The sequence below is a fragment of the Pelodiscus sinensis genome, chromosome 30 (assembly GCF_052426305.1).
Source record: "Pelodiscus sinensis isolate ZL-2025 chromosome 30, ASM5242630v1, whole genome shotgun sequence".
NCBI classification, from domain to species: domain Eukaryota; kingdom Metazoa; phylum Chordata; order Testudines; family Trionychidae; genus Pelodiscus; species Pelodiscus sinensis.
Window position 1 is genome coordinate 16,750,040 of NC_143081.1, and position 23,344 is coordinate 16,773,383.

The 23,344-nt window shown below is 49.6% G+C and overlaps 1 protein-coding gene and 1 pseudogene across 1 annotated transcript; one reads left to right on the top strand and one right to left on the bottom strand.

The window, feature by feature from the left end:
- Positions 1–14,797: 14,797 nt before the first annotated feature.
- Positions 14,798–15,971, top strand: LOC142825932 (olfactory receptor 10A7-like; annotated as a pseudogene).
- A 5,495-nt stretch (positions 15,972–21,466) lies between these two features.
- Positions 21,467–22,439, bottom strand: LOC149521293 (olfactory receptor 10C1-like). The gene has a single exon (XM_089774438.1). The coding sequence runs from the start codon at positions 22,421–22,423 to the stop codon at positions 21,467–21,469; it is 957 nt and encodes a 318-aa protein (XP_089630564.1). The 5' UTR covers positions 22,424–22,439.
- Between the last annotated feature and the right edge of the window lie 905 nt (positions 22,440–23,344).

The following is a 23,344-nucleotide window of genomic DNA, read 5'->3' on the forward strand; positions in this document are numbered from 1 at the left end:
AGAATCGCTATGGATAGAAATTCCATGCTCCAATAATAAGAAATTAGCAGTAGAGATATATTACCGACCACCTGACCAGGACAGCGATACTGACATTGAAATGCTGAGGGAGACTAGAGAGGCTACCAAAATAAAGAACTCTATAATAATGGGGGATTTTAATTACCCCCATATTGACTGGATACATGTCACCTCAGGAAGAGAAGCAGAGAACATTTCTCAATGGCTTAAATGACTGCTTCTTGGAGCAACTGGTGCAGGAACCCACAAGGGGAGAGGCAATTCTCGATTTAGTCCTGAGTGGAGTGCAGGATCAGGTCCAGGATATAACCATTACCGGACCGCTTGGGAATAGTGACCATAATATAATAACATTCAACATTCCTGTGGTGGGAAGAACACCTCAGCAGTCCAGCACCCTGGCATTTAATTTAAAAAAGGGGAATTACACAAAAATGAGGAGGTTAGTTAAACAGAAATTAAAAGGCACAGTGACTAGAGCCAAATCCCTGAAAGCTGCATGGAAACTTTTTAAAGACACCAGAATAGAGGCCCAACTTAAATGTATACCCCAAATTAAAAAACATAGCAAGAGACCTAAAACAGTGTCACCGTGGCTTAACCACCATGTAAAAGAAGCAGTGAGGGACAAAAAGGTATCTTTTAAGAAGTGGAAGTCCAATCCTAGTGAGATAAATAGAAAGGAACATAAACACTGTCAAATCAAGTGTAAAAATGTAATAAAAGCAAAAAACAATTTTGAGGAACAGCTAGCCAAAAACTCAAAGAAATTAGAAGAAGGAAGCCTGCTTAAAAAAACCTGTGGGTCCCCTAGATGATCGAGCTATAAAAGGAGCAATCAAGGACGATAAAGCCATTGCGGAGAAACTAAATGATTTCTTTGCTTCAGTCTTCACAGCTGAGGACGTTGGGGAGATTCCCAAATCTGCACTGTCCTTTGTGGGTGATGAATCTGAGGAACTGTCCCTGATTGAAGTGTCATTAGAGGAGGTTTTGGAACAAATAGAAAAACTTAATGTTAACAAATCTCCGGGACCGGATGGCATTCATCCAAGGGTTCTAAAAACTCAAATGGGAAATTGCTGAGCTATTATCTGTGGTTTGTAACCTATCCTTTAAATCAGCTTCTGTACCTAATGACTGGAAGGTAGCCAACGCGACACCAATATTTAAAAAGGGCTGTAGAGGCGATCCTGGCAATTACAGACCAGTAAGTCTAACTTCAGTACCGGGCAAATGAGTCGAAACAATAGTAAAGAATAAAATTGTGAAGCATGTAGAAGAACATAATTTGTTGGACAAGAGCCAACATGGTTTCTGTAAAGGGAAATCCTGTCTTACTAATCCATTGGAGTTCTTTGAAGGGGTTAACAAACATGAGGACACGGGGGATCCAGTAGATATAGTATACTTGGATTTTCAGAAAGCCTTTGACAAGGTCCCTCACCAAAGGCTCTTGTGTAAATTCCATGGCCATGGGATAAGAGGGAAGGTCCTTCCTTGGATTAAGAACTGGTTAAAAGACAGGAAACAAAGGGTAGGAATAAATGGTAAATTTTCAGATTGGAGAGGGGTAACTAGTGGTGTCCCCCAAGGGTCAGTCCTGGGACCAATCCTTTTCAACTTATTCATAAATGATCTGGAGAAAGGGGTAAGCAGTGAGGTAGTAAAGTTTGCAGATGATACCAAACTGTTTAGGATAGTCAAGACAGAAGCAGACTGTGAGGGACTCCAAGAAGATCTCACCAAACTCAGTGATTGGGCAGTAAAATGGCAAATGAAATTTAATGTGGATAAGTGTAAAGTAATGCACATTTTTGAAAAATAACCCCAACTGTACGTACAGTATGATGGGGGCTAATTTGGCTACGACAAATCAGGAAAGAGATCTTGGAGTTATCGTGGACAGTTCTCTGAAAACTTCCACGTGGTGTGCAGCAGCGGTCAAAAAGGCAAATAGGATGCTAGGAATTATTAGGAAAGGGATAGAAAATAAGACACAGAATATCTTACTGTCCCTGTATAAAACTATGGTACGCCCACATCTGGAATACTGTGTACAGATGTGGTCTCCTCACCTCAAAGATATTTTGGCCTTGGAAGGGTTCAGAAAATGGCAACTAAAATGATTAGGGGTTTGGAACGGGTCCCATATGAGGAGAAGTTAAAGCAACTGGGACTTTTCAGTTTAGTAAAGAGGAGACTGAGGGAGGGGGATATGATAGAGGTCTATAAAATCATGAGTGGTGTGGAGAGGGCCGATAAAGAAAAGTTATTTATTAGTTCCCTAAATAGAAGAACTAGAGGTCACCAAATGAAATTAATGGATAGCAGGTTTAAAACTGATAAAAGAAAGTTCTTCTTCACACAGCGTGTAGTCAACCTGTGGAACTCCTTGCCAGAGGAGGCTGTGAAGGCTAGGACTATAACAGAGTTTAAAGAGAAGCTAGATAATTTCATGGAGGTTAGGTCCATAAAAGGCTATTAGCCAAGGGATAAAATGGTGTCCTTGGCCTCTGTTTGTCAGAGGCTGGAGAGGGATGGCAGGAGACGAATCGCTGATAATTGTCTTCGGTCCACCCTCTCTGGGGCACCTGGTGCTGGCCACTGTCGGCAGACAGGCTATTGGGCTAGATGGACCCTTGGTCTGACCCAGTACGGCCGTTCTTATGTTCTCCACAGTACAGTCAAAACATGAGAGATCCTTAGACCAGAGGGAAAACAAGCTCAAAAGAAAAGACAGCTGAAAAGGAAAATTCACCAGCATCAGTGACTGATGGATCGATGAAGCCCAGTAAATATATTTTGCTTATCGGGTTGGTGGTTCTATGAGGTTTTAAGTAAATACACAGGTGTGGGGGTGAGAGATGGTAAAGTTCAGGTGTGGTGTGTTTTTACAAAAAAAAATGTTTTTCCCCCACCTCATAGGCATGGACAACGTTTCTGACAATGCTGTAGTCAGAGCTACAAGGACACCTCCTCCAGAACCGCCAAAGAACCAGGAATCTGCTTTGAGACCCTTAACAACGCAAACCAGCACACGAGTGCAGATGAAGCATCCGGGCGGTCCGAACCTCACATACGTCAAACCCGAGGACAAAACAAAAGACTCTGGTAAGAAACAACCATGCAACCACAACTCCAGTTCCTCAGCGGTCACCGCCACACCATGCCCTGAGAGAACTGTGAGTGAAAACGCCCACGTTCACAAACCCGGAGCAGGCGCTCTAGGGGTTCTGAACGTGCGCAAAACCACACACATTCACAAACTCGGAGCATGCGCTCTAGGGGTTGTGAATAAAAAACCAAGGACTGAAAACTCCTGCAATGCCGAGGTGTTGCAGCCACACAAACACAGCTCCAGTTCCTCAGCGGCCACTGCCACACCAAGCCCTGAGAACTGTGAGTGAAAACGCCCACATTCACAAACCCGGAGCAGGCGCTCTAGGGGTTCTGAACGTGCGCAAAACCACACACATTCACAAACCCGGAGCACGCGCTCTAGGGGTTGTGAATAAACAACCAAGGACTGAAAACTCCTGCAATGCCGAGGTGTTGCAGCCACACAAACACAACTCCAGTTCCTCAGCGGTCACCGCCACACCATGCCCTGAGAACTGTGAGTGAAAACGCCCACATTCACAAACCCGGAGCAGGCGCTCTAGGGGTTCTGAACGTGCGCAAAACCACACACATTCACAAACCCGGAGCATGCGCTCTAGGGGTTCTGAACGTGCGCAAAACCACACACATTCACAAACCCGGAGCACGCGCTCTAGGGGTTGTGAATAAAAAACCAAGGACTGAAAACTCCTGCAATGCCGAGGTGTTGCAGCCACACAAACACAACTCCAGTTCCTCAGCGGTCACCGCCACACCAAGCCCTGAGAACTGTGAGTGAAAACGCCCACATTCACAAACCCGGAGCATGCGCTCTAGGGGTTCTGAACGTGCGCAAAACCACACACATTCACAAACCCGGAGCAGGCGCTCTAGGGGTTGTGAATAAACAACCAAGGACTGAAAACTCCTGCAATGCCGAGGTGTTGCAGCCACACAAACACAGCTCCAGTTCCTCAGCGGCCACTGCCACACCAAGCCCTGAGAACTGTGAGTGAAAACGCCCACATTCACAAACCCGGAGCAGGCGCTCTAGGGGTTCTGAACGTGCGCAAAACCACACACATTCACAAACCCGGAGCACGCGCTCTAGGGGTTGTGAATAAACAACCAAGGACTGAAAACTCCTGCAATGCCGAGGTGTTGCAGCCACACAAACACAACTCCAGTTCCTCAGCGGTCACCGCCACACCATGCCCTGAGAACTGTGAGTGAAAACGCCCACATTCACAAACCCGGAGCAGGCGCTCTAGGGGTTCTGAACGTGCGCAAAACCACACACATTCACAAACCCGGAGCATGCGCTCTAGGGGTTCTGAACGTGCGCAAAACCACACACATTCACAAACCCGGAGCACGCGCTCTAGGGGTTGTGAATAAAAAACCAAGGACTGAAAACTCCTGCAATGCCGAGGTGTTGCAGCCACACAAACACAACTCCAGTTCCTCAGCGGTCACTGCCACACCAAGCCCTGAGAACTGTGAGTGAAAACGCCCACATTCACAAACCCGGAGCATGCGCTCTAGGGGTTCTGAACGTGCGCAAAACCACACACATTCACAAACCCGGAGCAGGCGCTCTAGGGGTTGTGAATAAACAACCAAGGACTGAAAACTCCTGCAATGCCGAGGTGTTGCAGCCACACAAACACAACTCCAGTACCTCAGCGGCCACTGCCACACCATGCCCTGAGAACTGTGAGCAAAACCACACACATTCACAAACCCGGAGCACGCGCTCTAGGGGTTGTGAATAAACAACCAAGGACTGAAAACTCCTGCAATGCCGAGGTGTTGCAGCCACACAAACACAACTCCAGTTCCTCAGCGGTCACCGCCACACCAAGCCCTGAGAACTGTGAGTGAAAACGCCCACATTCACAAACCCGGAGCACGCGCTCTAGGGGTTCTGAACGTGCGCACAACCACACACATTCACAAACCCGGAGCACGCGCTCTAGGGGTTGTGAATAAAAAACCAAGGACTGACAAACCATTCTCCCAAAACCAGAAGCTCATCACAGCTCCCCCATATTCTCGTATGGGGGAAGAGTTTGATGCTTCATTCAGAAAACTGGTGAACTCTGTATCCTCAGGGGGCCGAAAAGAAAGAAAGGGGCCTGGGCAAAGGGGTCATCCTCAGGGGTTCCCATCAGATAAGGTGTAAACAAAAGGGGGGACAGCATTTGGCGGATAAACGGGTGGCTGCCAAAAAGTTCCAGGCCAAGATCACTGCAAAATTTTTTAAAAAGGCTAAAGAGGTGATGAGGAAAATATCCCAAAAAGAGATGCCCCCCACTGGAGGCTCACAAAATGGCTTATCTGACCTGCGGGGTGGCGCTGAGTCTGTAGAGCACACGGCGGCAGGGTCGAGGACGGAGAGGACTTCGTGCGGGAGCAGAGGGAGGACCGCTCGCTGGCCCACGCGTGGGAACAGGCCCAGGTGGAGACACCCTCGGGACGTCCGCACACTCAGAGCCCGCGGTTCGAGGTAAGAGCGGACCGGCTATACCGTATGGTCACTTGGCCGGGGGAAGGGGGTGAAAACTGGCAGCTGCTAGTGCCGGTGCTGTTCCAGTGGCAAGTCCTCGAGCTGGCACACGCGAACCCCTGGGCTGGCCACTTGGGGGTAGAAAAGACATCCCAGAGGGTCCTTCAGCGCTTCTATTGGCCTGGGATTCACAGGGAGATCAAGGACTTCTCTGTGTCCTGCCCCGAGTGCCAGCGGGCCGGGGGCGGGGGGTGCCGAGAGCCCCCCTGGTACCGCTGCCCGTGGTAGACACCCCTTTCGAGCGGGTGGCGTTGGACCTGGTGGGCCCTCTGGCCTGGTCCAAGAAGGGCAACCAGTAGGTCTTTGTTCTCATTGACTATGCAACCCGCTACCCCGAAGCCGTGCCGCTAAGGAGCATGAAGGCCCCAGGGCTGGCGGCGGAGCTGGTCAAGATCTTTGCCCGACCAGGGGACAAACATATCGGGACGGGTCATGACGGAGCTATGTAAGCTGCTTCGAGTGGAAAAAACTGCAGACCTCCGTCTACCACCCCCAGACCGATGGGCTGGTGGAGCGTTTTAATAGGACGTTAAAAACGATGCTGCGGGGATGGATCCCCGGGAATGGGACCACTTCCTGCCCGCCCTCCTGTTCGCCGTACGGGAGGTGCCGCAGGCTTCAACCGGCTTCTCGCCATTTGAGCTGCTCTACGGCAGGCAGCCAAGGGGCATCCTCGACCTGAAGGAGGGATGGGAGGAGCAAGACTCCCGCGCGAAAGGGACAGTCCAATACATCCTGGACCTGCGCAAGAGACTGCAGGTATCCGGCGAGCTCACCCGGAGCAACCTGCTAACGGCCCAGGCACGCCAGGCCCAAGGGTACAACCAGGGGACCCGCGAGTGGACGTTCGCGCCGGCGACCGAGTGCTGCTACTCCTGCCAGCGACAGATTCGAAGCTGTTGGCGACCTGGCAGGGCCCCTACGAGGTGCGGCGGCAGGTGGGACCCATAGACTACGAAATCCAGCTGACGGGTAAGCGCAAAGACCCAGATTTACCACGTGAATCTTCTCAAGAAGTGGAATGCAGGAGAGCCTACTGGTGACCACTCGCCCTACGGAGCCGGAGTTGGGGCCCTGGGGAATAGATCTCAGCCAACCAGAGAGGGAGCCACACCTGGGGCTCAGGTTGACCGACCCCCAGAAAGAAGAAATGCGAACCCTACTCCGGTCCTTCGCGGCGGTGCTATCGACGCAACCCCGGCGCACCGAGGTGGCGCACCACCACATCCAGACCACACTGGGGCGGACGGTGCGGGAACCGCTGCGGCCGCTCCCCCGGAAGTTATGGGGGATAGTGCAAGAGGAGTTGAGGAAAATGTTACAGATGGGGAAAACAGAATAGCCCTGTGCCAGCCTGCCTTTACCCTGTGGTAGAAGGTAACTATCCATAATCATTTTTAAAATGTGTGGCTTATTTTTTTTCTTTTAAATAAGTGTAATGTTTAAATTGTGAGTTGGGTTTTTTCAAAACTTAATTGTGGAGGAGCTTATTGGTGTTTTGAAACTATATGTTGGCAAACTGCTGGTATGGAGTGTTTGGTGGGTTGCTTTTTCTGTGCAAAATGTGATGTGTTAAATGCATGTGGGTTTTGAAAAGTCTATGGCTGCAAACTTGGTTTGGTGTGTTTTATAAAGGTGCTGTTTAGTGTGTGTGTGGACGGAGGGGGAGGGGGAGGGGGCTGTGCAAGGCATAGGTGAAGGGTTTTTTAAAGTACTTGGCTTGTTTAAACTAACAAGGGGTTTTAAAAGCAGTTTTGTTTTTTATTCTGCAAAATGAGATGTATTTAAAGTTTTGTGTTTTTTTGGGGGGGGCGGGGTAGAAATAAACTCAAAACTGGTGTTTGTTGTACAGCCTGAAATGGATTATTTTGTTTTTAAAGCTATAACTTTTAAAATATAAAAACACCCTAATGATTTTAAAGTTTACAAGAGGGTTTCATGTGTTTTATAATAATGTTTGCTAGGAAAGAGACTGAAATCCAGGACCTCTATGGTGGCATTCTTGGAAATGCTTCCAGTTCCACGCACAGGGCCAGGTAGGCAGGCAGAAATTCAGAGTCTCAATGCGTGGCTGAGACGATGGTGTAGGGAAGAGAGGTTTAGATTTATTAGGGACTGGGGACCCTTCTGGGAGAAGGGGAGCCTATACAGGAAGGATGGGCTCCACTTAAACCAGGGTGGAACCAGACTGCTGGCACTAAACATTAAAAAGGCCGTAGAACAGTTTTTAAACTAAGAGATGGGGGAAAGCCGATGGGTGCGGAGATGCACGTTAATCGGAGGGAGACTTCTCTTAGAGGAGAATCCATTGATAGAGATTCTCTAAGCTGTAGTCAGAAAGAGAGGACAAACCATGGTCCAGAGCAGACAAAAAACGCATTCAAAGGAATCCAATGCATCAGGGAAGGGCAGACAAATAAGCAGTGGCAAATTTTTAAAGTGCTTGTACACAAATGCTAGGAGTCTGACTAATAAGATGGGTGAACTAGAGTACCTCGTATTAAATGAGGAGATTGACATAATAGGCATCACTGAAACCTGGTGGAATGAGGAAAATCTGTAGGACACAATCATACCGGGATATAAAATATATCGAAAGGATAGAGCAGGCCGGGTGGGTGGCGGAGTGGCACGGTATGTGAAAGATAATGTAGAATCAAATGAAATAAAAATATTAAATGAATCAACATGTTCAATAGAATCGCTATGGATAGAAATTCCATGCTCCAATAATAAGAAATTAGCAGTAGAGAGATATTACCGACCACCTGACCAGGACAGCGATACTGACATTGAAATGCTGAGGGAGACTAGAGAGGCTACCAAAATAGAGACCTCTATACTAATGGGGGATTTTAATTACCCCCAAATTGACTGGATACATGTCACCTCAGGAAGAGAAGCAGAGAACATTTCTCAATGGCTTAAATGACTGCTTCTTGGAGCAACTGGTGCAGGAACCCACAAGGGGAGAGGCAATTCTCGATTTAGTCCTGAGTGGAGTGCAGGATCAGGTCCAGGATATAACCGTTACCGGACCGCTTGGGAATAGTGACCATAATATAATGACATTCAACATTCCTGTGGTGGGAAGAACACCTCAGCAGTCCAGCACCCTGGCATTTAATTTAAAAAAGGGGAATTACACAAAAATGAGGAGGTTGGTTAAACAGAAATTAAAAGGCACAGTGACTAGAGCCAAATCCCTGAAAGCTGCATGGAAACTTTTTAAAGACACCATAATAGAGGTCCTACTTAAATGTATACCCCAAATTAAAAAACATAGCAAGAGACCTAAAACAGTGTCACCGTGGCTTAACCACCATGTAAAAGAAGCAGTGAGGGACAAAAAGGTATCTTTTAAGAAGTGGAAGTCCAATCCTAGTGAGATAAATAGAAAGGAACATAAACACTGTCAAATCAAGTGTAAAAATGTAATAAGAAAAGCAAAAAACGATTTTGAGGAACAGCTAGCCAAAAACTCAAAGAAATAACAATGTTTTCTAAGTACATTAGAAGCAGGAAGCCTGCTAAAAAAAGCTGTGGGTCCCCTAGATGATTGAGCTATAAAAGGAGCAATCAAGGACGATAAAGCCATTGCGGAGAAACTAAATGATTTCTTTGCTTCAGTCTTCACGGCTGAGGACGCTGGGGAGATTCCCGAATCTGCACCGTCCTTTGTGGGTGATGAATCTGAGGAACTGTCCCTGATTGAAGTGTCATTAGAGGAGGTTTTGGAACAAATAGAAAAACTTAATGTTAACAAATCTCCGGGACCGGATGGCATTCATCCAAAGGTTCTAAAAACTCAAATGGGAAATTGCTGAGCTATTATCTGTGGTTTGTAATCTATCCTTTAAATCGGCTTCTGTACCTAATGACTGGAAGGTAGCCAACGCGACACCAATATTTAAAAAGGGCTGTAGAGGCGATCCTGGCAATTACAGACCGGTAAGTCTAACTTCAGTCCCGGGCAAATGAGTCGAAACAATAGTAAAGAATAAAATTGTGAAGCATGTAGAAGAACATAATTTGTTGGACAAAAGTCAACATGGTTTCTGTAAAGGGAAATCCTGTCTTACTAATCTATTAGAGTTCTTTGAAGAGGTTAACAAACATGAGGACACGGGGGATCCAGTAGATATAGTATACTTGGATTTTCAGAAAGCCTTTGACAAGGTCCCTCACCAAAGGCTCTTGTGTAAATTACATGGCCATGGGATAAGAGGGAAGGTCCTTCCTTGGATTGAGAACTGGTTAAAAGACAGGAAACAAAGGGTAGGAATAAATGGTAAATTTTCAGATTGGAGAGGGGTAACTAGTGGTGTCCCCCAAGGGTCAGTCCTGGGACCAATCCTTTTCAACTTATTCATAAATGATCTGGAGAAAGGGGTAAGCAGTGAGGTAGTAAAGTTTGCAGATGATACCAAACTGTTTAGGATAGTCAAGACAGAAGCAGACTGTGAGGGACTCCAAGAAGATCTCACCAAACTCAGTGATTGGGCAGCAAAATGGCAAATGAAATTTAATGTGGATAAGTGTAAAGTAATGCACATTTTTTAAAAATAACCCCAACTATACGTACAGTATGATGGGGGCTAATTTGGCTACAACAAATCAGGAAAGGGATCTTGGAGTTATCGTGGACAGTTCTCTGAAAACTTCCACGTGGTGTGCAGCAGCGGTCAAAAAGGCAAATAGGATGCTAGGAATTATTAGGAAAGGGATAGAAAATAAGACACAGAATATCTTACTGTCCCTGTATAAAACTATGGTACGCCCACATCTGGAATACTGTGTACAGATGTGGTCTCCTCACCTCAAAAAAGATATTTTGGCCTTGGAAAGGGTCCAGAAAAGGGCAGCTAAAATGATTAGGGGTTTGGAACGGGTCCCATATGAGGAGAGGTTAAAGCAACTGGGACTTTTCAGTTTAGAAAAGAGGAAGCTGAGGGGGGATATGATAGAGGTCTATAAAATCATGAGTGGTGTGGAGAGGGCTGATAAAGAAAAGTTATTTATTAGTTCCCTAAATAGAAGAACTAGAGGACACCAAATGAAATTAATGGGTAGCAGGTTTAAAACTGATAAAAGAAAGTTCTTCACACAGTGTGTAGTCAACCTGTGGAACTCCTTGCCAGAGGAGGCTGTGAAGGCTAGGACTATAACAGAGTTTAAAGAGAAGCTAGATAATTTCATGGAGGTTAGGTCCATAAAAGGCTATTAGCCAGGGGATAAAATGGTGTCCTTGGCCTCTGTTTGTCAGAGGCTGGAGAGAGATGGCAGGAGACGAATCGCTGATCATTGTCTTCGGTCCACCCTCTCTGGGGCACCTGGTGCTGGCCACTGTCGGTAGACAGGATACTGGGCTAGAAGGATCCTTGGTCTGACCCAGTACGGCCGTTCTTATGTTCTCCACAGTACAGTCAAAACATGAGAGATCCTTAGACCAGAGGGAAAACAAGCTCAAAAGAAAAGACAGCTGAAAAGGAAAATTCACCAGCATCAGTGACTGATGGATCGATGAAGCCCAGTAAATATATTTTGCTTATCGGGTTGGTGGTTCTATGAGGTTTTAAGTAAATACACAGGTGTGGGGGTGAGAGATGGTAAAGTTCAGGTGTGGTGTGTTTTTACAAAAAAATGTTTTTCCCCCACCTCATAGGCATGGACAACGTTTCTGACAATACTGTAGTCAGAGCTACAAGGACACCTCCTCCAGAACCGCCAAAGAACCAGGAGTCTGCTTTGAGACCCTTAACAACGCAAAACAGCACAAGATGCAGATGAAGCATCCGGGCGGTCCGAACCTCACATACGTCAAACCCGAGGACAAAACAAAAGACTCTGGTAAGAAACAACCATGCAACCACAACTCCAGTTCCTCAGCGGTCACCGCCACACCATGCCCTGAGAGAACTGTGAGTGAAAACGCCCACATTCACAAACCCGGAGCACGCGCTCTAGGGGTTCTGAACGTGCGCAAAACCACACACATTCACAAACCCGGAGCACGCGCTCTAGGGGTTGTGAATAAACAACCAAGGACTGAAAACTCCTGCAATGCCGAGGTGTTGCAGCCACACAAACACAACTCCAGTTCCTCAGCGGCCACTGCCACACCAAGCCCTGAGAACTGTGAGTGAAAACGCCCACATTCACAAACCCGGAGCAGGCGCTCTAGGGGTTCTGAACGTGCGCAAAACCACACACATTCACAAACCCGGAGCATGCGCTCTAGGGGTTGTGAATAAACAACCAAGGACTGAAAACTCCTGCAACACCTCGGCATTGCAGCCACACAAACACAACTCCAGTTCCTCAGCGGCCACTGCCACACCATGCCCTGAGAACTGTGAGCAAAAACGCCCACATTCACAAACCCGGAGCAGGCGCTCTAGGGGTTCTGAACGTGCGCAAAACCACACACATTCACAAACCCGGAGCACGCGCTCTAGGGGTTGTGAATAAATATCCAAGGACTGAAAACTCCTGCAATGCCGAGGTGTTGCAGCCACACACACACAACTCCAGTTCCTCAGCGGCCACTGCCACACCAAGCCCTGAGAACTGTGAGCAAAAACGCCCACATTCACAAACCCGGAGCACGCGCTCTAGGGGTTCTGAACGTGCGCAAAACCCCACACATTCACAAACCCGGAGCATGCGCTCTAGGGGTTGTGAATAAAAAACCAAGGACTGAAAACTCCTGCAACACCTCGGCATTGCAGCCACACAAACACAACTCCAGTTCCTCAGCGGCCACTGCCACACCATGCCCTGAGAACTGTGAGCAAAACCACACACATTCACAAACCCGGAGCACGCGCTCTAGGGGTTGTGAATAAAAATCCAAGGACTGAAAACTCCTGCAATGCCGAGGTGTTGCAGCCACACAAACACAGCTCCAGTTCCTCAGCGGTCACCGCCACACCAAGCCCTGAGAACTGAGAGTGAAAACGCCCACATTCACAAACCCGGAGCAGGCGCTCTAGGGGTTCTGAACGTGCGCAAAACCACACACATTCACAAACCCAGAGCACGCGCTCTAGGAGTTCTGAACGTGCGCAAAACCACACACATTCACAAACCCGGAGCACGCGCTCTAGGAGTTCTGAACGTGCGCAAAACCACACACATTCACAAACCCGGAGCACGCGCTCTAGGGGTTGTGAATAAAAAACCAAGGACTGACAAACCATTCTCCCAAAACCAGAAGCTCATCACAGCTCCCCCATATTCTCGTATGGGGGAAGAGTTTGATGCTTCATTCAGAAAACTGGTGAACTCTGTATCCTCAGGGGGCCTAAAAGAAAGGGGCCTGGGCAAAGGGGTCATCCTCAGGGGTTCCCATCAGATAAGATGTAAACAAAAGGGGGGACAGCATTTGGCGGATAAACGGGTGGCTGCCAAAAAGTTCCAGACCAAGATCACTGCAAAATTTTTTAAAAAGGCTAAAGAGGTGATGAGGAAAAAATCCCAAAAAGAGATGCCCCCCACTGGAGGCTCACAAAATGGCTTATCTGACCTGCGGGGTGGCGATGAGTCTGTAGAGCACACGGCGGCAGGGTCGAGGACGGAGAGGACTTCGTGCGGGAGCAGAGGGAGGACCGCTCGCTGGCCCACGCGTGGGAACAGGCCCAGGCGGAGACACCCTCGGGACGTCCGCACACTCAGAGCCCGCGGTTCGAGGTAAGAGCGGACCGGCTATACCGTATGGTCACTTGGCCGGGGGAAGGGGGTGAAAACTGGCAGCTGCTAGTGCCAGTGCGGTTCCAGTGGCAAGTCCTCGAGCTGGCACACGCGAACCCCTGGGCTGGGGGTAGAAAAGACGTCCCAGAGGGTCCTTCAGCGCTTCTATTGGCCTGGGATTCACAGGGAGATCAAGGACTTCTGTGTCCTGCCCCGAGTGCCAGCGGGCCAGGGGCGGGGGGTGCCGAGAGCCCCCCTGGTACCGCTGCCTGTGGTAGACACCCCTTTCGAGCGGGTGGCGTTGGACCTGGTGGGCCCTCTGGCCTAGTCCAAGAAGGGCAACCAGTATGTCTTTGTTCTCATTGACTATGCAACCCGCTACCCCGAAGCCGTGCCACTGAGGAGCACGAAGGCCCCAGGGCTGGCGGCGGAGCTGGTCAAGATCTTTGCCTGACCAGGGGACAAACATATCGGGACGGGTCATGACGGAGCTATGTAAGCTGCTTCGAGTGGAAAAACTGCAGACATCAGTCTACCACCCCCAGACCGATGGGCTGGTGGAGCGTTTTAATAGGACGTTAAAAACAATGCTGCGAAAATTTGTGTAGCCGCGGGCAATTAGTTCGGACTAGGGGGATTTAAAAATGACGCCCGGACGGGAAGATGCAAATAAAGCCCAGGATATTTAAATCCCGGGCTTCATTTGCAACTTCAAATGCCTACATTAACCTCCCTAGTTCGAATTGGGGGCTAGTGTAGAAATGCCCCCAGACACTGGGCGTCTATCTCGGCTGAGAGAGAGATTGGGGGGGGGGGGGTATGAAGATAGAAGACATGTAGTTTGCAATAACTGGGTTTAACAATATTATTTAATTATGAAGATAGAAATTTCCAATGCCATTTTCAGCCATTCCTTGTAAGCAAATGGAAAATTGGCTTGTTCTAGCAGGGGCTTAGCAGTCAGGAGATGGGAGATTTTCAAAGGAGACAGTTGATCAGGTGTTTAATGTATGGTCAGATTTGTAAAGGCATTTAGGGAACTTCAAGGATTTTAAAAAGCATCTATGCACCTAACTTCCCTAGTATTTGGTTCCTGGGTTCTTTTTTAAATCCCTCTAGATTCCTAAATACATTTTAAAATCTCTAAAAAGTCTTTTGACCACCCCAGTCATAACCACTGTGACTTGGTTTCTCATTTGGAAACTAGGTCTCTAAACATCGCTTTCTTTCTCCCAGCCTTTGCTTGCCTTGTCTGCTTAGACTGTAAGACCTTTCCACCTCGTTCTGTGTGCCTGGAGCCATACTTAGGGCTGCTAGTCAGTGGCAAGAGGCTGAGGAAATGGGCTTTTCGCCTCATTTTACAGCTGCCTGAGACAGGGAAGTGAAGGGACTCCAGCAGAGACAGGACGAGAAGTCATGTCTCCTGTCTCCCCAGCGTGAGCTCCGGCCACCAGGTCACAGAGACCCAACCTCGGGGCCCTGCTATTAACCACATCATAGCACGAATAACGGTCCCGCCAGCACCAGGAGACATGAACGATGTGTCTGTCCATTTTCTCTGTGCTGCCATTGGCCGGTGAATGCCAGACATCCCTGGGGAGGTGACTTGCCTTTCGTCCCCTTGCAGGCAGAGGAAATGACCCAGGGAAACGACATGGCTATAAGGGGATTCACCCTCCTGGGGTTCTCTCCCCGACCTGAGACACAGCCCCTCCTCATCCTCACCTTCCTCGCCATCTACTCCCTCATCCTCATGGGCAACACCCTGGTTCTCCTCGCCACAGCGGCCGACCCCGCCCTCTGACCCCCACGTACTTATTTCTCCGCAACTTGGCTTTCCTGGAAATGTGCTGCGCCTCCGTCACCCTGCCCACGCTGCTGGCGGAGAGCACGGCATCTCCTTCTCTGGCTGTGCCATCCAGATGGGCTTCTTCCTCCTCTTCGGCACCGCGGTGTTACCTCCTGGCCGCCATGGCATACGAGCGCTACGTGGCCTTCTGCAACCCCCTGCGTTACCCCGCCCATGTGAGCCGGGGAGTCTGCCGGCTGCTGGTCTCGGGCTGCTGGCTGGCCGGCGTGTCGGTGTCCCTGGGGCAGACGGCTCTGGTGTTCAGTGCGCCTTTCTGCAGCTCCTGTGCCATCGACCACTTCTTCTGCGAGGTGCCGGTCCTGGTGCGGCAGCTCTGCCCCAGGCTCCCTGGCGGATGAGGTGGAGAAAATTCTCATGAGTGTCCTGGTCATAGTCTTCCCTTTCGCGCTCCTCCTGGTCTCCTACGTTCGCATCATCGCCACCGTCCTTGGGATCCCGGCGGTGGACGGGAAGCAGAAAGCCATGCAGACGTGTTCCTCCCACCTCTCGGTGTCCCTGTTCTACGGCAGTGCTATGGTCAGGTACTTGGTGCCCAACTCTGGGTCCGTGCCGGGCATGGATAAACTGCTCTCGCTGCTCTACACGGTGGCGCCCGCCCTATTGAACCCCGTCATCTACAGCCTGAGGAACCAGCAGGTGAAAGAGGCACTAAGGAAAATGACCAGCCGGCACACAACTGCTCCAAGCTTGTGGACGTGCTTGATTGGGAGCGGCTGAAGGCCTGGTTCTGCCCTCAGTGACTCTGCTGTCAAATCTGATTTTGAAATAACTGTTTTGAAATAGCACGTCCACACTGCTGGGGAGCCTCGAATCAGTCCGAGGCAGGCGCCTGTAATGTGGACGTGCTACCTCAACTTAGAGCCCCAGCAAGCACGGGGGAGGAACTGCTTTGAAGGACTCTGGGGAGTCGTTATTTTGAAATAACAGCATTGGAGCATCCTCGCTAGCGCTATTTCGACAGTAGCGTTATTCCTCATGGAAAGCGAGAGTTTTTATTTTGAAATAACCAGCCCCTTATTTCAAAAGAACGGGCTTGGTCGTGTGGACGCTCCGCTTGTTTCAAAATAAGGGGCTGGCTATTTCAGAATAACTCCCTAGAGTAGACCAGGGCAAAGCGTCCGATTCTGCCCCTACTCACCCCAGTGGCAACCAGGAGTCGCTCCATGCACTTACACGCCGGTGCAAATCGAGTTACTTCTCTTCAAGACCATGGAATTATGCCAGCGTGAATGACTCCACTCGCGCCAACTGAGTTACTTTATTTTCAGTTCTAAAGGGTTTCTTTTTCTTCGGCCCAGCGGAGTGTAAACAGGACTAACGCCAGTGAAGCCGATGGACATTAGGGTAACTATGAGGTAATAGAAACGGGACAGAGTGGAGAGAGTCTACTCTCGGGGCATATCTACACTAGGAAATGATTTCAAAATAGCTAAATTCAAAATACTGAATACCAACTCCCAAAATAACCAAATGGAAATAGCGTGTTCCCACCTCCGTGGAGCCTCAACAGTAGGCTGAGGCAGGCTCCATTATTGTGGACACTCGACCGTGACGTAGAGCCCCAGAGAGCGTGGGAGAGTAACTACTTCACGTTACCCTGGGGAGTAACTATTTCAAAGCAGCAGCAGTGGAAGCATCCACGCTACCACCACTTCAAAGTAACTCTTTGGAAATAAGCGCTATTCTCCGAGAAAAGCAGGCGCGCAGATTTCAACATACTCTGCCCCTTATTTTGAAATAACGGGCTCCGTAGTGTAGACGCTCCGCTTATTATTTCGCCCTGAGGAGGGTTAATTCACCTTCCGAGTGCGGACCAGGGCTCAGGGACACGCGTGTGGAACCCGAGTCAGTGTGGTTCATGGCCTAGTCTGGATTTACTCCGGTCTCGGTGAGAGCAGAATGTGGCCCAGTGCAATTATCCCTTCCATCTTAGGGGCCCCAAGTGAGGCCTGGAGTGTGCAAGAAATACCTTGCACAGGTGAAGGCGGGAGTGGGCAAATCCCAGCCGGTGGCCTGGATGTGGTTTACCAGGGTTAGTCCCGCAGCGCCTGTTGGCCACAGATCACCACTCCCAGCCAATAGGAGCTTTAGGAAGCCATGTCCCGGTCCGCATCACTTCCCACAGCTCCCATTGGCTGGAAACGGCGATCCGCAGCCAATGGAAGCTGCAATCGCCTGTTCCTGCAGAGGTGCAGGTAAATATAGTGGAGGTGGCCCACGAGGAGCTAGCCTCAACGAACAGCTGCTGGTTTATTGCCCACCTGGGATGAAGGGCACCACGCCCTGCCCCTTGCATGTTACACCACGATCAGCTTCACCGTCGACATCTGCGCACTGACTCTTGAGTGACAAGCGACTTGACCAGAGCCAGGCCCAGTGCTGGGAAGCCTGATTCTGGCCTTGAACACGCGTCCGCAGAGAGCTTTGCACAGATGCGCTAGCCAGGTCAGTCCCAGGCTGTTAGGGAGACATGGTGGGGGAGGTCATATCTTTTATTAGAGCAATGTCTGAGTGCAAGAGAGAAGCTTTCGAACCGACCCCGGCCACCTCTGCAGGGCTGGATGCTGTTCAGTGTGGCTGCCTTTTGCACTGTGCTACGGAGTTTCCATCTCAGATGGCAAAATGTGGCCTCTTCCGATCCGATTCCCATGTACGCTAAGGTGACAATTACACGTCTCTGGCAGTTTAAGGGGTTGCAAATTCCAGGGACATCTATTTTAAGGCCCCTTCTACTGCTGCACAGGTGTGAAGCGATGCACTGGGTAAGAAAGAACTAGGCCCAGAGTAACTCAGGTGCGTCTACATAGCAACACTATTTCGAAATAGCTAATGTTATTTCCAAGCAACTTAGTCCGCGTCTACACAGCAGACGGTTATTCTGAAATAATGTCGAAGTGCTGTCAAGCTGGAGCACTTCTTACTCCAACTCCAGTAACTCTCATTGTACGAGGAGCAAGGGAAGTTGGAGGATGAGTCATCTATTTGGAAACAAGTGCTGTGAAGACTCTTCCAATTTCAAAATCAGCTACACAATTGACATAGCTTATTTCGAGTTAAGCCCTGCTGTGTAGATGCACCTCACTCGGTGAAATTCTGCTTCCTCTTTGACCACGGTAATCCAGGAGGAACTCCAGCGATGTAGCACAAACTGGCGTAAGCGTGGGAAGAGTCAGGGCAACAGGCTTCCTCCTAATCAAGTGTGAACAGGATCTGATCTAGCCCAGTACTGTGAAGAGCTCACAGCTTGTAACCCGTGAGAAGCACGGGATAAAAACGATAAAATGTACCCTTTGACCTCCTCTGCCTCATTTAAAAATTCCTTTTACAGGCCAAATATTTCCTGGATAGCTTCCTAACCTATGTTTTCATAAGTTAGCTACATGTGCAGGGTTCCTGGGAGAACCTCAGTGAGTTGAGAACCAAATCCACACTGAAGTTGGAAACCTCCAGCCTCAGCACCAGCTCGCGTGGACAGAGGTCCTGCTCTACCCCTCTGGTTTCGACTGTTGCAGCCAGTAGTGAGATCTTACCACCCCTAATAAGCATGATGCTGTGCGATACAGGTCGAATTCACAGAGAAATCAGATATTTGAATCTGGTTGACAATGCATCCAAGATGCTTTGTATGTGTTCATGGGGCTTGTGTATCTAAATCACCTGGGCCTTGTCTCCACTTACCAGAGGATCGATGCTCTAGAGATCGATCTTCCGGAGTTCGATTCAGCAGGTCTAGTAAAGACCTTCTAAATTGAACGCTGAGTAAAGACCCGCTAAATCAAACCCCATTGACTGTGGTACTGCTCGCTGTTGCGAGATGTAAGGGAAGTCAACAGGAGCGTATCTCCCATCGACCTCCCACTGTGGGGCCATGCAAGAAAATGGAGGCAAAATAAGTCTACTCCAGTTATGCAATTCACACAGCTGGAGTTGCCATGTCTTGCATCTATTTTCTCCGCCTGTATAAACCTGGCCATATGCTTGGATTTGCAAAGGTATCCTTATATTACAAAGTCAGGAGAGACCACTGTGTTCGTACAGCCTCCTATAACACAGGCCACAGAACATCCCTGAAGCAATTCCTGTTTGAACCAGAACAGCATCCAAGCAGACTAGGTGTCTGGCTCCCTTTGACAGCAAAATTGTTCCCACTAGATGGTGCTTGCACGGGGTTTTTCAGACTTTGCGCACTCTGGCTTCTCTGAGGGGAACTACCTTACACCTTGAAGCACGGTAAAAGTTCCTGTACAAAGCCTGGCTTTGCATCAGCCCCAACAGACCCTGGGGTCAATGGGAGTAAGAGCACCACGTTACTACCATGGCCTCCACACGTACTTATAGGAAAACAGCCACCAGCAGCCTAGTGAGGGCTCCCACCCGCTCCTTCCATTCCACAATGTCATAGTCCCTCTATGGATGCAGAGGAGGCAACACAGGATCCTACAACACTGTGTGCACATGTGGTTGCCTCGTCTCAAGAAAGGTATCTTGGCACTGGAAAATTCAGAAAATGGCAACAGTGATCGGGGTTCGGAAAAGCTTCCCTCCACAAATGAAATTAATAGGTAGCAGGTTTTAAACAAAAGGGAGTCACAGCTAACCTGTGGAACTCCTTGCCAGATGATGTTGTGAAGGCCAGGACTTGAACAGGGTTCAAGTAAAGAGCTGGATAAATTCATGGAGGACAGATTCATGTAATGTGTAAAATGAATAGGGGCTTGGGATAGTAGTATGGAGTTCAGCCACAGCAGGCGTACCCCTTGAACATGCTCTTTCCCTTAGGTTTTGCAGCCTAGAAAAATAGATATGCATGCGAGTGCTCTTCTGTGTTGTCTTTTGCTTCTCATTGGCACTGTAAAATATCTTCAGGGTTAAATTCCTTGTAATCGCTGTAACCTGCTGATTTTAAAAGTTTCTAGTGTGAAAGTGTTAATCCAAATAAAAATGCTGTTAATAGCAATCAGGGGCAGGTATAATTATATGCATGGTGTTTATTAATATTCATTTTATGAAAGTTAACAGTACTAAATTAGTAGTAAACCTGTAAATTAACATACTAAAATAGACAAGGTGTAATTGGCGCCAGCTTGTTGCCACTGGGATGTTGTGTTAAACGTCCAAGGTAAATGTGCGTGGGCAGTAAAGCCATTCCATTTACCCCTCCGCTCCTGGGTTGCCTGTTTCTTCTCTAACAGCTGTTAGCCAGGACGGGCGTCCCTGGCCTGCGTTTGTCACAGCCTGGGAATGGCTGGTCAGTGGACAGTTCGCTGTTCTGTTCCTTCCCTCTGGAGCACCTGGCACTGGCCACTGCAGGCTGACAGGACCCTGGGCTGGCTGGACCTTTGGTCTGACCCCGTCTGGCTGTTATGTCCTGATGATTGTTTTCTAGCTTTCGCCAACTGAGACACAGGGAGAAATCGGGGAGACGTGATGGGAGTTTGCGCGGCTGCTCATCTTACAATGAAAAATTCTGGCAGAAAAGAAATGCGTTTGGATTAAACATTATTTTCCAAGGAAAAATACCCTTTTGGGCAGCTTGCTTGGGGATTGAAGCGCCCCAGTTTTCTTCGTGCATTTTTCTGCGTTCCGAGGAGGGAAAGCCTTGCACTGGGGTCTGTGCCTGGCTCACCGTACTTCCCGTGGTGGGCAGTCACCGTGGCAGTAGCCTGCAAGTTAGGGGGAATAGATCCAAGTTCTACCACCTCCCACCCCTCGCCCTGAGGACATGCAGCAGCCTGCTGAGCTTGTTCCCCTCCCCCCATGACGGGGGTAGCTGGCAAAGGAAGCCTGCATCCCTCCCTCCGATCCCCGGAGTCTTTGGATCATGTCCCAGTTTGGCCAGGTGAATGGTCTCTTGGCTTCAGTGGGACATTTTCCAGCACAACAGGTTCTTCAGTGCCACTCCTTACACTTCGCCCTGGCCTTTCAGACGTGCAAACTCCGATTTTTTCCAAGCTCTAGGTGAGTGTTGGACTCCCAGGTCCGATTAGCCCCGTTTCAGTCTGTCTTTACAGGGTCTCAGCGCTCCTCAGTGGAGTTCCCCCGGCAGGGCAGACAGAACCCCCATAGGGAGCCAGAAGGGCTTTGTCCTGGAGCGACTCCTTTAACATCAGCGGAGCAACTCCAGCTCTACCCGGCTGCAGCTGAGGGCAGGGTCTGCCTCCCAGCACGGTGCCTGCCAGCGTTTGGGAAGGGGGAACGGCTGCTCGAACGCATTAGAAACCCTGGGTGCCCGAGCACACTTTCTGAGTTAACCTCCGGAGCGCCTCTTTCACCTCCTTGTTCCGCAGGCTGTAGATGAGGGGGTTGAGCATGGGCGTCACGACGGAGTACAGCAGAGCAAAGACTTTGTCGCCGTGCGGCAGGTGGCTGGCTTTGGGTTTCAGGTACATGGCGCAGGCCGCCCCGTAGAACAGCGTCACCCCCAAGAGGTGTGCGGAGCAGGTGGAGAAGGTTTTCTGCCGGCCCTCTGCCGACGGCATCCCCAGGATGGTGGCGATGATGCGCGTGTAGGACGCGAGGATGAGCGCGAACGGCAGCAGGACGAAGAAGAGGGCAACCAGGAGAATGGCGATTTCGGTTCCGTGGGTGTCCCCGCAGGCCAGCTTCACCACCGGGGGGAGATCACAGAAGAAATGGTTGATTTCCTTTGAGCCACAGAAGGGTAGGGTGAATATGGCCGCAACATGGCCCATTAACACCAGCAGGTTGGTGAGCCAGGAAGCAGCCGCCAGACCGGTGTAGACCCTCCTGTTCATAAGGAGCGGGTAACGGAGCGGGTGGCAGATAGCGACGTATCGGTCGTAGGCCATCGCGGCAAGGAGGTAACACTCCGTCCCGCCGAGGAAGAGGAGGAAATACATCTGCGTGGCGCAGCCGAGGAAGGAGATGTCTTTATTCTCTGAGAGGAGGGTGGCCAGTATTTTGGGCAGGGTGACCGAGGTGTAGGAGATCTCCAGAAAGGACAAGTTCCTGAGGAAGAAATACATGGGGGTGTGGAGGGCTGCGTCAGCCACGGTGAGGAGAATGAGGAGGAAGTTCCCAGTCAGAGTGAAGAGATAGCAAGAGAGAAACACCACAAAGAGCACCCGGCGTAGCTCAGGGTGGTCGGCAAACCCCACAAGGATGAAATGGGTCCACGGTGTGTGATTCCCTGTGGTCATTCCTCCCATACGCTCGGGCCTGAGGGAAAAACTGCATAGATACAGGCATGAGGCTGTGTTCCTATTCTTCCCAATGAGCCGTAGTGAAGGCGGAAGACCCTGAACACTATTAAACCTAGAAATTGTCCTGCCTCGAATTTCATCCCCTGCATCTCTGACCAGCATCAGGGCTGGTCCTGGTGCCTTCCCTCAGACTGAACAGGGATTTAATCCAGCAGTAAAGGATAAACGGGAAAGGAATCAAACTGTTGGGATTTACTGGTGCAACCCTCCACACCACTTAATGATGATTTCCTACCACCAGTTTCCCCCTCCCTAATGTGTATGGCTCTGAGATAAGAGTGGAACGGCGACATTTGGACTCGAACCTGGAACCTCTGGAGCTTAGTGCATGAGCCTCAAGCGCTTGAACTAAAAGCCAGGGGGCTCGCAATTGATTCTCTCTAAGATCGCATGATTCTCTCTAAGAGGGCTCTATGCCCCTACACAGGACAGTGCACCACTCCTAGCAGGAGTGTGTCATGAGAGCAGCTGGCCAAAAACTAAAGCCAAGCAGCTGTATGCAAATAAAATCTATGGACAGGTTACTCTGTCAGGAAAATTCATTATGATCCTCTGACCTTTTGCATAGTAGGCTGTGTAATTACACCAAGTGATTCCTGCAGCAAGTCCGTAACTTCTAGAAGGAGAGCGAATCAATTTGAAAGACACCCTGTCTTGGTTTCAAAATTCCAGATCATGGAGAATCCACCGAATCGTCGTCCTCTTTCGAGCAAAAGGGACCAAGCTTCTATTTCCATTTGAGCCATCAGCCGTAAGGCACCTGGTGATGTCAGCGGAGTGACTGATTTACTCCAGATGATGATCTGGACCAATGTTTCCAAACCCCTCAGGTCACAGCCTCACCAACACTGAGTGGCACCTGCTCGT